This window comes from Tauraco erythrolophus, chromosome 16, assembly GCF_009769465.1.
Source record: "Tauraco erythrolophus isolate bTauEry1 chromosome 16, bTauEry1.pri, whole genome shotgun sequence".
Lineage (NCBI taxonomy): Eukaryota > Metazoa > Chordata > Aves > Musophagiformes > Musophagidae > Tauraco > Tauraco erythrolophus.
In genome coordinates, this window is record NC_141480.1 from 5,247,488 (window position 1) to 5,263,762 (window position 16,275).

Consider the following 16,275-nt stretch of genomic DNA (forward strand, 5'->3'; position numbering starts at 1 on the left):
GCTTTCCCACTGCTCGCCCAGGCTGGTGCCACGCAGAGGTGAAGGCTGAGCCCCTAACCTAATGCAATCCATGTTTCACTCCCGTTCATGAGGCAGCTTATAGCTCTCTCATTTGGGGCTTCTTCATGTTCCATTTCCTGTTGGATCAAACCCAGAAGCTAATCACGATTAAAAAAAGAAAAAATGAGAGAAAAATTAAAATGGAAGAAAAAACAATCAGGTTGGTTCACCTTATATTATTGAAGAATATAAATCAAAAAGTGTATTTCAAGCTAACGCTTTTTCAAGGTTTTTTAAATTTGTTTAAAAATTAAAATATTTAAAAGTTGAACAACAAAACCCAAGAAAAGCCTCAGAATGAGGACAGAGAGCAAGTAACGACGGGCAGCGCCTGCTTAACGTGGTCAGCTCCACACAGCACCCGGCTGGTGCAGATGGATAAGGAACAACCTCCCAGTCTCCTTCTGTGCCCAGAAACCTATTTTATTTAGCGTTAAAATTCACACAGGCTCTTAGTTCGCTTTCCTTGGTTTAATTCCTTAGGCATACGGAAGTCAATGGCTCTATGCCAATTTATTAACGGAGCATCATAAACCTGATTTAGTAACTCACTTACGCCAAGCTACCCACAAAAGCCCTTTTGTAGAAAAGTCAAAACTAAGTCTCAAATAAGAAGCGGTCAGGAAATTATTTTAATATGGGATTTCAATCATGTACCAATTATAATCTCCTTGGAATTCGTTGCTTTTTTCCTTTTCTCAGCTACTGTTTTCTCCCAACATGTGCAGGCAAGTGCTCTTTTTCCCCTCAAACAGAGGAACCAGTGTCGGATGGGGGGTCTGTGTATGCAACATGAGACACTCCATCCACACCAGTGGAGTTACGCTAACCTTCAGCTGCTCTGTTGGCCAAACAGGGCGCGAGAAATCTTCGTTAAGACAAAGTTAAACCTATTGAACTGATCTTTTCTCCTCCTAAGAACAACATAACTTTCTGGCTTGCTGAACTTCTTTTTCAAAAGCCAAGCCACAAGACACTTGTTTTCTATGGAAGAAAGTCAAGTATTTTGCAAGCCAACAATAAAGAAAGATGTTAATTGTGTGCCAAGGGGCTGCCCCCCGCCCGGCCATCTCTTCGATGCGGGCACATTGCACAAGAGACATGCTCTTTTCAGAGAAATTTGCCAGAATTTGCTGCTAATAATTTTGTCTAGTGAGAATTAGATTGAGAGCTCCAAAGGAAGAATGAAAACAGTTGGAAATTTTTATTGTAACGAACAAAAGTTGAAAACAATTCTTGTGTGTTTAAAACTCTAACAAATTAACTTGGGGGCTTATTTCAGAAGGAAGAGGAGAAAGATAAAACAACGTGCAAATACACAGGTTATGGTCTATGATTGATTTGCTATATAAAGGGAAACATGCCATGCTTTCCCATGATCTGCAGCATACGTTACTGCTATGCTGCTGGGAGCAAACACCTAGTACCTGAGTCTGCACAGGCATGGAGATATTTGGAAAAAACAAGAGATTCCTTAAGACCATGAACAATTGTGCTGGAGGGAGATGAAGATAAAAATTCATTAAAAACAAATGACCCAGATTTCCTGATCAACTGATGTTATTTTGTGCATCCAAAGACCTGGCAGGTCACAGTGGCATCATCCCCAGCAGTATACAAACAGATGAGAAATGACAGGTCACAGTCATTTGTTTCCACGTATTTTTACAGCTTGGGAACTTAGGGATAAGCTACCATTTCTGTTTAATCTGTAAATCATTTATCACATAAGCTTTCCTGCCGTGCCAGGAGAGAGCACTACCAGGCAGGGGAAACAAAACCAGCCAGACCTTTCCAGCAGCTCAGGAGGAGTCAGAGGGGACTTTGCTGCTGCTCTTGATGGGAAAAGGACCCATCTCAAAGGTAGCACACACACATCTGTGGCCATGTGAAGACATAGGAAAATGACAATTTAAAAACCATAGGTATATATACACACATAAATACCTATATAAAAACATACATATGTGTCTTTATACACACATAAACTAAGTATGTACGTACATACAGAGTTACTAATCCAGGGTCATATAAGGGGAATAATTAAGTCATGGGCAACAAGGAAGGAGACAACTGCTACGGTCATAAGAATTTGCAGAGATTGGCTCTACAACAGTCTGAAAAATATTTGTCACTGCCTGTTGACCTCAATATTTCCCATCTGTGCCCCAGCACCGGTGTGCACGGGGAATACTCTCTCCTATCAGAGAGGTTTGTTATTGAGAACAAACATGGGACAGAGCAGATTTTTCCTAAAGCTCAGTAGAAGCCAAAGCAGTCCTCAGGTAGGAGGGTATGTGGGCAATTCATCATGAGAAATACAGGGAGCAATGAAAATCCCCAAACAAATACAAAGTTCTGCCTGATTTACCCACAGCACACACGCACTTACGGAATAGCAACAACTGTCTATTTACACTTGTCCACACAATCACATGGCCGAGGGGTTTAAAAGGGTCTTAATGTATAAAAAACAGGGTTTAAGTATGCGTAGGGCTGGGAGAGAAATGATGTTTCCCTGCATAGAAATTGCTTTGCTTTTGTTCCTTAAAAAAGGCTTAAGATTCTTCCCTGTTCCAAATCAAGAACAGGTGCAAGAAAAATAAATAAAAAAATACTTTGAATCAAAACTTTGTTAGAAGTTGAAAATAAAGAACGAGCAGCAGTACAATGTAAATTTGGAAACAAAAAGTCACGGGGGGGTGAGGCAGCAGACTGTTTTATCCCATTTCAACAATTTCAGAACATTTCCCCTACAAGTGTTTTTGAAACGGAAAAATGTTGTAAATTAAACTTTCACTGTCAGAAACAGTTTTACCAAGTCAATGTTTTCCAGTGAAATAACACTTCATGAAAAAACGCCCTTCCAGGCCTACCTGTAAGGGCAATTTTGTGCCTAAACCGGCCAACGTTGACCCCCTCCTGCTGACGCTGGGCACCAGTGACGCAAAGAGGCACTACCCACTGCCGCAGCGATCCGCTTTGGGTGTTTATGGCCAGAACCAGCTCTTGCTTCGTGCAGGGAGAGCAGAAACGTGCTCAGAGGCTTCCTAGACTTAACATTCCAGGTGTATTTTCTCCCTGGTTGTTCTTGAGGTTCAGATCAGTTTTCAGATCAATCTTCAAGCCAGTGGAAGAAAGCAGCATGCCGTTACCAGAGACGTGAGGGTCGTCTCCCACCATCTAGTTGTGCAGAGACTTTGAACCGATGTTTAAACTGACTAAATTCCCAAATCCTGGATCCGATTCATCCATCCTTCAGAAACACCCTGGTATTGTTCAATCTTTAAGAAAAATAAACGTGAAGCCCCGGGAGGGCTGCGTGGCTGTGCCCCATCCTACTCACGCAGCACCAGCTGGCAGCAAGAGGGGAAGCAAAACCTCGCAGGTCCCTGCTAAAATCCATATTATTTCACAAACGCTCACTGCAACAGTTGAGCTGCGTCCTCACTGGGACATATCACGTTGGAAAAATAAGCTAACATGACGTTAACATGATTTTGCCTTCGGCACGGAGAGAGACCTGTATCTGAGACGTGCAGGCTGGCTGTCAGCACTGAAGTGCTGCACAACCTTCCTTCCACCTCGTGCTCCGAGAAGGCTGCAAATCCCATGGCAGGTTGCGTTAAAATGCGTTTTTCTTTTTGTACACCAACTATTTCCACAGGCAGGCACACATGGGTCTCCAAGCCCGCACTCGCTTGCCAGCTACGTAAGAAACTGCTGATGCTTGTGAGTGGGAATAAGGGTGATGGGACCCGTGCGCTGGTCCTGGCAGGATGGGATGGAGCCACTGGAGTGGAGGTGGGTGCAGGTATGGCCATGCTGGGGACAGCCGAAGGGCCACCTTGGGAAGGACACCTCCCCGAGGAGGCTGCCGGTGTGAATTTCCTGACCTCGTAGTAGCAACAGCAGAATAAACTGGGGTTTAGGAGCGAGCTCTTCCGCACCAGCAGCACTCAGGTGACCGTTGCTGCATCCGCTCCATGGCTGTGACCAGCTGTAGACACGTGTGCTGTTCCCCATTCCGCGGGGCCAGACGACAGCAAGAGTAATGAAACAGGTCGGGCAGAGCCGTTTGACTCACTCCCTGGTTTGTTTAGCCGGGCTGACAGCGGCAGAAATGCTCCCCCAGGTACCCGGTCTTTGTATTTGAGCTCGGGGAAGAGACGACAGCAGGAATGACCATGCTGCCGGGGGAAGCTCAAGCCCTCACCAGAGACGTGAAGCACGAGGAAAAGCTGGGGAAAGGCTCCCCGGCGTGGGGGGCAAAACTTGTTGTGTTTATGCTTCTCTACAACAAAATCAACTGAGCCAAGCCCAGAGCAGGGCCTGGGCAAGACACCCCCCCCCCCCCCCGCAGCTGCCGGGGGGAATCAGGAGGCAGCACTGGTGGTTCACCCCTCTGTTTCAGCAAGTGCTTTTTGAAGCACATGCAGTTGGGACTAGCCCCACTTCCAAACAGTTTAAACAGTTAATTTCTTTTTGTCTAGAAAGGGTTTAAAATGAATCTTTTATGGTATGGTGTCTTTCTGTGGTAGAGTGGTTGTCTTGGCGTGCTTTCAGGATGGTGAATCCTTGGTTTAGAGAAACAGACCTGCTGAATTATTATTATTATTTTTTTAATTGTAAGAATCCATCATGGCAAAAGAAAAAAAGTAAAATTCAGTCTTGGTTTAAACCAACAGGAGGGTGTGATTGAAAAGGGACAAGAAAGATCTGTTTAAGGAACAACCAGAGAAACTTTTAAGATATATGTTGAAAGCTTCAAGATGAATCAGAAAAAGTTTTTCAACACGACCATTCCAACAATTGCCAGAAAAAACTCTCCCCTTGGCAGGGCTGAGCCCAGCACTGAGCCTTCTGGCTCTACAACAGCATTTGTCTGGAGGCTGTAAAGCTCTGACCACGCAGGGTCCCCAGGGATGGACGCTATCGTGCTACGCAAACAAGGTTTGATTCACATTAATCCTGTAGCGGAGGAACAAGGACCTGGTTTATGCGTGGTGAGGTTCTCAAACAAATATAGAAATTTATATTCAAGCTATCTGTGAAAATAAACATCTGGCAGCTCAGCCAAAACCAATACACAGAGGGACGTCTGCTCTCCGCGTTTGTCTGCGGTGCGACGGAGGGATCCGCGGCGGCTGCATTGCATTAGATGGATTTAAGTGGGGTGCTCCTTCGAGGAGGTCCATGGGGGTATTTGTGTGCACGTGGGTGTCTGCTGCTGCCGTCCTTCTGCTTCAGAGGAAGAAATCCATTCAAGCGTCCACTGCCATGGCGTGCCCTATGGATGCCCCTTCCCCAACAGTTTCTCACTCTAATTTTCCTCCACAATTGCAGAAAAGGTCAAAAAAAGATTGTAAGTTGTTATTAATGTTTGATTTTTTTTAAAAATTTTATTTTATAATGCTTGCTTCCCTGCTGGTCCTGCACCAATTGGTTCCCTGGCAGCTTTCCGCTTCGCCAGAGGGATGCTCAAGCGGCACTTGCGGACGCGCCGCAGCACGAGGGCAAACGTCGCTTTTCAGGAGCTCTCACACGAAACATGGAGAACGGAGTGAAAGGCAAGGGCACGCTCCAGCTCAGAGCTACCTCCCAAACTTTTGTATGGGCTAGAGAGACATCTTAGACAGCGTTTACATAAATGCCTGTGTATTAAAACCAAATTGACTGGCTGACCTCACCAGCTGCCCTTGGTGGAATGCTGTACTCGCTAAGGGCTGTAAGGAGCACAGGGATATTTGAAAAACAAACGAACAAAAAGAATTGAAGCTACCTGCCATGAGTGCAGCACCCAGCCCTTGGCCATGAGTAATCCCTGATGCTTTAGGAGCAAAAATATCTCAGAAAATATATGACGCACCATGAAATACCAGCGATAGAAGAGAGAAGGGAAACGCCTGCCTGCCTTCAACAGAGATCATCCCATGATCTGCAGCACAAAAACACTGCTTTCCTCTGATTTAAAATATTGTTTAAAATATTGGTGATCAGAAAGCTACGCTGTCCTTTTGAAAACCCAGCCATGTATTTGCTATAGCAACCGACCACAGAGAACAGCCTCCCTGCTAAATAAAAATCCACCTGGTCCCCATTCATTCTCTTGACATTCAAGAGCCTAAGAGCTGAGGTGTACAAAATTACATTTGCTCCTTCCTGATGTGTAAAGGCAGTTGCAAACTATGGGACTTTCTAGGTATGTTTGTGTCTGTTTTCCTTAGAAAGAGCCATGCCAACTGCATCCCTCCCCTCTCCAACAGCACTTCAGACCCTACAGAGAACATAAACAGCCCTTGTCCCCAGCTGAAACAGAGTCGATGCTATCCCATATCACAAGACAAGGGAGAAAATCCAACCCACCAGACACCAAAACGACAGAGACATAATTAAAGAGTTAGCTCAAATAAAAATTCCCAACGAGGCCGGTCTGTGGTTTCACCCAGCCCAAAGGCACACCGAGAACCTGGGGGATGTGCCCAAGGCTGGTGGCTGAGGTTTGGTTATCCCCAACCCTGAAACGCAGACACCATCCATCACACGCGTGGGACTGGCAGGCCACGTACGGACACGTCCACACACAGGCAACAAGTCAGCGCCCACCTCCCATCTAGCACGACTGCGGGGTTTGTGTAATTCTGGGCAAATTCACAGTCCCGTTTCGTTGTTGGATGGGATAATAACGAGTCTGAATGCTACAAAGGAGAAATGGAAGAACTGATAAAATATACAACATCAGTAGCCATTTTGAGGGGGTTTTTTGTTTGTTTCTGTTTTGGTTTTTTTTTTTTTTAGTGGTATTTTAGTTTTTTGTTAGTTGGTTGTGGGTTTTTTAAGGGGTCTTGGTTTATTTTTTTTTTTTTATAAAATCCTTCACATCCAGCACACGGGGGTGTGGGAAGCTCCCGTTCCACAGCCCATTAGATGAAGGTAACCAGCATCATTATTGAAAGGCTCCCATCCAGCCCAATGACACCTGCAGGGTGCCCAGCGACGTCGCTGGGGAAAGGCGATGCTTACCGGGTTCTCCGCGCCGGCCGGGCTTCCCTCGCCTCCCCGGAGGGCCTGCGGAAAGCAGAGAGCAGAGGGTTAGTGATGTCCTACGAGCCCCAAATTCAGGAGGGGACCCGCCACATGTCCTTCCCTTTGGATCCAGTCTGCCTCATGTCTTTCCCCCTTTCCCATCTACCAAAAAAATAGTAGGCTACACATCTTAAATACCACTTTTTTCACAAAATGTATCGTTTTGGTGAAAGAGCCAAAGGCAGGCTCCTGGGCAAGCTGGGAAGCAGGTTTTGAAGTTATTGGTATTGTCCATGTAACAGAGGGAACCAGGTCTTAAATGCTCCAAAATTCTGGAAAAAACTTTGCAGAGTGGCTGGCAGTCCAGGCATGCTGCAAATGGCTGTTGCAGTTTTGCAAATCACAGTATTTAGACTATTAAAACAACCGAAACCTTCTGCTACTAATCTTTATCTGAGTTGGAAGAAGCTCCCATGTGGACTGCCAAAACAGCCTAGATCTGATCATATATGCACAATTGCAGGCCCAGGTTTCAGACATAAAACACTCGCTTGTCTTTTTACCCACCTGGGTAGCAATGATGAAGCAATGGATAAAATACCATAAATGAGAAAACACCCTTAATCGAAAGGCACTTCAACAATCAATCAATTGCATCTCCAGCCATGACCTGGAGTTTTTCTCTTCAAAGTTAGGACAAACTGTCCCACGGCCCCTCTCCCCAGTGGACATCCCGGCCCTCGCAGGTGGGCCACAGCAGGACCTCCAAGCCTCGCTTGCTCCTCTTGCTATGGGGATAGCAACTTGCAGCCAGAAGCCCAGGGTGCCCTCACAAGGGCTTGGTAGAAAACATTTATCATGGCTCCCTAAGCAACTTGTTCGCAATTTTCAATGGAGAAAGGAAAAAAAAAGTATATTTTCAACTTAAATCTTGAAATTGGGTAGATGATTATACCACATTACACCCAGGAGGAACGTTTACTCCCTCCAGGGTGAAGTCAAGATGCTCTGGAGAGGAACCATGAATCTGATGAAGCACTTTTTCCAGCCTTGGAGACCAGACGTGACCAAACCATTAAAGCTAATCTACCTGTACCACCTTCTTGTCTAATTGAGGTTGTCTGACCCTCAGCAGGCTACAGCCCCCATGTACACCCACCGCTCCCCTGGGTTGGGGGTGGGCTGCTTTAAACACCAGCCTTGCCTAATCCTTTGGTGTCTTTTGACAGATGACTCCTGGATGTGTTTAATCTGGAGCGACTTGCTCAGTAATGATTTTGCTTTACTACTTCTGCTAGTGGCAATGCAGTGAGAAAGCACCCTAAGGGTTTCTTAGGGAGGAGGAGATGTCCTCATGAAGGTGTAGGAGAGGGAGGCCAAGTTTTTAAAGTAGTGACTAATGAGTTGGTAGCGATGCTTTTAGGCAATTTAGAGCAGGGCTGATATCAAAGGGTAAATGCACAGAGCTCCCACATCAAGCTCAGGTTGGAGCCTTTAAATTGAAAATGTGAGAAACTTGCAAGAAATCAAAGATGATGTATAAAAAGGAATTTAATACTGATTTTTTCTATTTTTTAAAATTTAAGGGATTTCTTAGTATTTCATGCTGAAAGGGAAAAATTGACTATTGCCTACAATGGAACAGTTGCCCAGAGAGGCTGTAGAAGCCCCATCCCTGGAAACATTCAAGGTCAGGTTGGATGAGGCTTTGAGCAACCTGACCTAGGAGAAGACGTCCCTCCTCACTGCATAGGGACCGACTAGATGACCTTTAAAGGTCCCTTCCAACCCAAACCATTCTATGATTCTACCACCTTATAATTCTTTCCCTTATAATCTTCAAGGAAATATGAAGATGGGTGCAGCACATAGAATTTCAAGTATAGCATCCTTGTGGCAAATGTGAGATAAACCAAAGTTGAGAGAGACAAAAAAAATAGAAATTTGTTTTCTTTCATTTTACTTGCTGTTTATATCTGAAAGCATTTTGTTAAAAAAAAAAATAGTATTTTGGAAACATCATCTAGAACCCTGCTGCCATTCAATAGCTAAATATAGAAACGTCTCCGAGGAGAGAAAATTTTAGTGGGGATTAAAAGGAAGAACATCACACCCAATGTCCAGTTTGGGCAAGACTCACAAGTCACAGCCTTGAGACGCAGATGTGGGTGTGCAGAAGGACAGAGACCTCCGGAGCAGCCAGAGGACAGCACACAAGAGTAACCCAGGAGCTGTTAACGCCGTCTGCAACCTCGTCCTGTGCAGATGTGATTAAGTCCATGATCTGCACGATTGGAAATGATCATTTTAGCAATTTCTAACCTATTCTGGGATTGGTGAGGGGTCAGCTTTGGATACTGCTGAAAGAGTTGGGCTTAAAGTGAATCCATATTACATCTCTCATTTGCAACCCCTCTAAGGGAGTACAAAGGAAATTAAGGAGGCCTGGGAATTTGTTTGAAGATAAATGTTCACTGTAAACTGTTACCTAACGACTCCATCTCCCAAGACCTTGCAAGTTTGATGCTTGTTCAATATAATTAAGATTTATGTTGCATTAATGTCAATTGGGTAATAGCTGAGCCTTTCTGCTAACCATGCCAGCTCTGCTGTATCAGTTCTGGGAGTTCTTTATTTACATTGTTATGAGAGACAGTTTTGGAGAGGAGAATGAATAAAAAGCATAAACCCGCCTATTTTTAAACAACTTGTCACATTCAAGCTAAACAGCCTTAATCCAGGGCATAATATGCAATTTCTGACAACACCATAAGCTTTCCAGTGAGATGACAGATTTAGTAACGCAAAGACAAAGGAAGAGAATTAAATATATTGCTATTTGGAAGCATTATGAGAAAGAGCTGATGGGTGCATCTAGAGAATAGCTACTCAGAAACAAGGTAAAAAGTTCACAGTAAATAGACTCAATTGACTTAAGTGGCTGCTACCCAGCAGAACAGCTATGTCATCTACTGTGGGCAAGTAAATGAAATATTAAAAATCAACATAATTTCCTAGTTCACGTAAAATATTGTTAAGAGCCAAAACGATGTACTTGTTCGCAGTGCAGTAAATTATCCCTGTTCGAATTAATTTACCCAGTGCAAACTGGGTAACTGCAAATCGGGCTGCTCCATGAACTCCATAATCCATCAATATCAGGAAAATAGGTCTATGGCACTACATGTGCTTAATGTCTTTTTACTCCTTGTAATTAAAACAGTTCTGGCCCTTGACTCACATTCCTAGGCTTGGGCTGGCTCCTGTCCCTTCGGCTTGATGGGCAAATTGCTGCCCGCTTTACTGTTGGGCATTGTAAGGTAAATCAGTGTTCATCAAGGATAAGGGGAGTTTAAAATGCCAGTAAAAAAAGGAGCCACAGCACAGCAAAATGCCACTGAAGTGAAAAGACAGCTGATGCTTTTTAAACATCAAGCCAGTGAAGCAATTTTTACCCAAGAACTTGCGGCACCAGGCTTGGGCTATCTTTTCACTTAACATTTCTCCAACACATCACCTTTTTCCAACTGAGAACATAGACACAAACATATTAACCATAAATCTGTGCCCATCTCTTTCTTCAAGCCAAGTGCTGCTGAGGCTCTTGGGGGCTTCTTTTGGGGTACATTGATTTGAAGAAGTAGTTAACAACAACGTTCAAGTAAAAACCTTGGCCAAGTGAAATAAAGACCTTTAAATTGGGAGACTTTCCTCTTGTAAGCATCACAGTGAGCTGATCATGAACGTTGAGCTTACTTTCAGGGCCTTATTTTCTAGATGAACTCATATCTAACTCATCATGCTCTAATATGGGGTTAAGTTTCACACCATTTTGGAGAGTCTACCTGCTCACATGCTTGCACTTCATTGTTTCATGTTTTTTTGGTGAGCTTGAAGTGGTTTTGATCCTGTTTCCACTTCCTCCCTTTCAGCATTTTTCAAGTTGCCTTCAATATATCAGTGTTTTTTCAGTTAAAAATGAGTCAACCAGAAGAATAGCTTGAACAAATTGGTTGGTTCAGCCACTCTCAGAAAAGTGGATTTTTCTTTTTTATTTTTTCATATGGCTTCACTTAGAAGGAAGGAAGAACTTTGCCGTGGCGTACCGCGGGGTCTGGTATTGAGCACGAGGAAACCACGGTCCTGGTCTAGCTGGCTGTTCCTGCAACAAAAGCCAATTTAGTTTCTTATTCCCTGGGGAAAGGGTTTATGGTTCATGAGCAGAAGTCAGATTCTGCAATGCTTGCTCAGCTGATACACACCAGGTATTCCAGTCAGGCTGTGGGCTCCGAGATCGCAGATCTAAGATTAAAAAGTTTTGGGTCATGACATTTTGCATGAACCTTTTTGGCTTTGGATTTCAACGGACCCAAAGATTCAAAGCAAATACCAGACACAGCTTTGGAACACGCAGCACCTACAGTCTACAGAAGTTTTCCAAATAAAACAAGAAAATAATATCTAGATTCATTTCAAATTTGGCCCAAGTGCCCCAAAAGCTCTCTGAAATCCTGGGCTACGTTTTATGTCAGTAGAAAAGCCACCCAGAAAGCAACCTTTGGTTGTTGGATGAGGAAAGCTTCTCACAGTTCAATATGTGATGCAACTTCTTTCAAGATACAGAACAAGCCACAAATTGTCTTCCTTCTTATACCTCCACAGAGGCTTTCTGAGCGAGGATGCGCACAAGCATCATCCTCGCAACGTGGTGGGGAGTCGTGCTCAACCTCAGGGAAGAAAACTCCTGCTCCAGGAACCAAACTGAAATATTACTATTATTGGAATAATAAAGGGGCAACATTTAAGATATGTTTTGGCTAAAGCAGTTCAGAACCTCAGCACTAAATGCTTACAGTCACAAACCCTCCTTTACCTACAGCTGAGCTAACCCGAGGGATTCCTGGTGAGAAGGATGGGATGCACAGTCTTAAACCATCCCAAGAAGATGTGGCAGAGCAAACCTGAGTCTCAAATCTAATGTTCACCAGCACCGATAAAACCTGCACCTAAGGTATATCAGCTTGAGGCAGCATAATTCAAGACAAGAGGCAAATTTGGGGTGTTTAAGTGTTTTTCTTAATTGTAGTCAACGGAGGCCCCTTTTCCACTGCGTGGATGCTTGTTGTGAAAGAAAAAAAATAAATATTCAAGCTCATTCAAAGAGTGAGATGATACATACACGCACATAGAAACCAAAGCACTGATTATATTCCTTTTAAAACAACCGAGACAGTGCCACTTGCTCAGTACTCTGGATTTCCCTCTCTACACTCTTCAATAATTTATTTTTTTCCCCACACACCCAGAGACAGTTTCTTCAAACAGCCAAGTGCATACAACTCTTTTGTTTAGTCACCAGGGCACGAAGATAAACTGAATTTGAGATGTAAATTAAGACGTGACTGGAACAAAGCCACGATTGCACTTACATCAAACATGGGATTCTTTTCCCCTCTTGTTATGGCTGGTCTTACTCAGGCCTTTTCCAGATAATACGCTGGCACAGCTGCAGCACAGCGCCGGGCAGGAGCAGATGTATGCAGTAGACCCCCCTCTATTTTTAAAACAAGAGGATGCATATTTTGGCAGCTGTGGGGGCTGCTATATGCAAGGTAGAAAGGTTTTCGTGGCAGATTTCATTTTCCCACATCTGCACCGAGACAGCTGCTTCAGTTTGAGCCCTGGCCTGAGATGGCAACTTTGAAAGTCTTTCAGAAAGTGAATGTCTATGCACAAAACACACATGTGTTCGGGTTTCTGCTTCTTTATGAGAACGGTGACTATCTCTGTGCATCGTACCCATATGCTCTTACACACTCAAAACACCTCGAAATGTTAAAGAACACACAAGCAAGTCACAGTCTCTTCTTTTCAGAGACTTACTGATCAGGCAAGCCAGGCACAGTTTCATCTACATGAGTTTGGAAAATGAACACAGACTCCTTTTTCTTTTATGAACACAAGCTAGAAAATCATGTTACAACAGAGCCAGGGAACAGAAATGATGGCAAACTCACACTGGAGTCCTCCGGTAGCATTTGACTGAAATTCACCACCCTTATAGCACCTTCAGCACTAGGTAACTTAAAGCGTCACTGCCTGGAACAGAAGGGCAAATGGGTACCACCCTCAAGGTCTGCTTTCCCAGAGGCCGTTTGTAAATTAGGCTTTTTCCTGCTCAAATAATCGCTAATACAAAGCCACCTCTGGGAAGATGCAAGAAGTCACCAGCAACCAAACTGCACAGAGTTACTCAGCAGATGGAGACGAGCATTGCTCTGCTGGAGTCCCTAAATCTGTCCCTGTGAAACATCAGCCTGTTTATAAGCACACAGAGCACATGCGTGTGTTGGGAGCACCTCGACAGCGTGAGAGAGTTGTGCATTTCTTGCAGAAACAAGATAGTTTTCTTCCCCTCCCCCCCCCCCCCCCAAGAACTGCAAGATGCTTCGCTAAGGTAAGCAAGATAACAAAGCACTTATTGCTTCCCTTGGTTTTCAGTTACAATCTCACATTTAAACAAGTTTGACATGTTGGATTACAAAATCTCTTGTGAAACATTCAGATCTGACACAAAGTACTTGGGTTTTGATGAATTGCGTTTTCAGAGCACGGAAGTACTCAAAGCTAATGCATATTATCTACAACCAGAATTAGCCATTCCAGAGCCAGGATCCCACAGCAAAAAAATAAAATATTCTTTGTCGTTTTCAATATTATTCGATATGCAGAAACTGTAAGAGAAGAGAAACCAGCAAGTCAAGACTTTGAGAGCAGCTGAATAATGCGGTTTCTCGTACATCCAGAAAAGATCCCAGTAACTATAGAGAAGTGTATACATTAGAGACTTTAAGCAAACAATCACATACTTTGTATTTAAATGTTATTCTTGCACGAACACATTTGCAGACATAGTCTATGGTTAATGCCCGTTTTGGCAGGATTTTCCCCCTCTTTGTTTCTCAGCTTCCTAAAAAGGAAAGCGCAAGCTGCCATGTGCAAACCATAAAGCATCCGAGGGACTGGGCCAAGTCCATCCTAGGAGCAAGCCCACAGCGCTCACGCTACTATCGCCAGATTTCGCTTCCACGTTACAAATCAAGTTTAACATAAAAATCAAAGTTTTCCTGTTTCAAAACTCATCCAACATTGCGCTATTACATGTCACAATTTCAGCATCTTTAAAAAAGCTGTTAAGTTCTTCCTCCTGTGGTCTTCAAAAGACACATTTTTATTCTGTTTAATCCTCTCTCCCTCCCCAAGTTTTCTAGGCACAGAAGGCGTTTCCTCCACCTCTTTAAGAACTACCTTGTTTTCTACGTGTTGCCCCACAAGTAACATCATCTTTATAAGGAGAGAAGATCAGGAACAGCCTGTCAAACAAATATGAAGTCAGCTTCTAGAGCTCTTTATTTCCATTATCCACATTAACCCTGGACCAGGGCTCCATGATGCCATATGCTTCAAAAGACAGAGCAAAAGCACATCCTAGTGAAACAAAACCTAAAAACCCCCCACACAGCAAAATCCCTTCCGTGTGGGACATATATAGGGAGAAAGTGCCACAGCTAGGGATATTTTCTTCTACATGATGGTACCAGCAAGCTACCACCAGCACGAGTGTCCCAGCAGATGCTGCAGGTCAAGGGAAACCACAGAACACAACAGCAGGGATTGAAGTTTTGCTCCGAAGTGACTTTTGTTTGTGTGCTCCTGAACAAGCTCAGCATAAACAAACTACAACTGGTTTTGAAAACCTAGTGGTATTTAGCTTCCCAAAAGCCTACAGTCTCCAGTAAGCCAATCAGGCAATGAGCCTGAAATTTACGTGAAAGTTAGGTGAAAGCTATACAAAACGAAAAATTAATTGTATAATTTTATCACAATGACAGCAGCGTCACAGAAATAAACATCTCTTTAAACTATGGATCTTAACAAGGTTGGCTGTTTCAAGATAATTTTACCCAATATAAAATACCCAGTGAAACTACCACACTTAACAGAATTAAGTGATAGAAGATGGATGCAAGTGATCCTCCTCCTGAACACCTCAAATGAAATTGATGTGTGAATTCATATTGCCCTTAATATCCAACAAGGAGTCCATCTAAAAGTAGACCATCTGCAAGCAGCCAGTTGCTGACACAAGACAAAAAGAGAAAATCGAGTCCTCCCTTACATATGGAGTGACTCTTCTCTTGGCAGAGATGTTTAAGGGGCTCCTTGGGCAGTGATGGGGCATATGGCTTCAGGCCACTGCATCTCACCCAGCACCATGTGGGATCTAGAAGCACGAACATGTGCAGTTAGTAGTGCAGGCAACTACTGGTTGGTTTCAGGAGAGGATTTTGCAAGATGAACTACTTTGCAGCACAGGCTAGTAGGGTAGATGATTCCTGACTGTGTGTTATTCAATTTACTGCTTGTGCCAGTCATAACACACGCAAGATAAATGATCTTGATAACGTAATTTAAAGGAGACATGATTCAGCCATCAGTAAATACCCCAGTGGAACACTGCCAGGAGGGGTACTTTGAGCAATGCTGTTAAAAATGCCACTCAGCACACAGGGAAGGGCTATTATCAACATTATTGTGACCTTGCAGAAATTGGGATTTGTCTGAGCATGGTGGCAACAGATGCAAAACAATGCTCTTCACCGCCAGGAAAACATCTTCGAGCTCGCCGTTGGTGGGACGGAAGAGCAACCAGAAGAAACAGAGGTAAAAGCACCATGTGAATTGAGTGGATCATTTAACATATTCAGGAGACAGAACAGATGAATTCAAGATCTTTTCCCCGTTTTCTTTGCACACAAAGTTTTATACTGTGCTTATATCACATCAATGAACCTTAGCTCTTGAAAACTGTAATTATTTTTTTTTTAGGTAGAAAAAACTCAATAACAATGTAGACTTCTAGATACAATACATACATGCTTCAAATGTTCTCATTTTTAGTTTCTATGAAAATAAACAATTTTTAGAACAAGCATGTAAATCCTCTGTGATGAATAAGGCTGGGGTTGCTCTGAGTTTTGTCTGCAGCACTGGGCACCGGCTAAGGCAGTCACCATCACGGGAGAGGACATGACACTTCTTGGCCAATGGGTTTTTCTCCTCCCTTCTGCTAATACATTTGCAATAAGTCTTACAGGAATTTCAGCTCTAACTGTACTCTTACAACAC

General features: G+C 43.6%; 1 protein-coding gene across 1 annotated transcript in view; it reads right to left on the reverse strand.

The window, feature by feature from the left end:
* The window catches only part of COL23A1 (collagen type XXIII alpha 1 chain), a 190,205-nt gene that overhangs the window by 46,839 nt on the left and 127,091 nt on the right, over positions 1-16,275 (reverse strand). Inside the window, exon 3 of the mRNA XM_086621813.1 lies at positions 7,084-7,128. Within this exon, the coding sequence (XP_086477939.1) occupies positions 7,084-7,128 (45 nt within the window). The remainder of the gene's footprint in view (positions 1-7,083; positions 7,129-16,275) is intronic.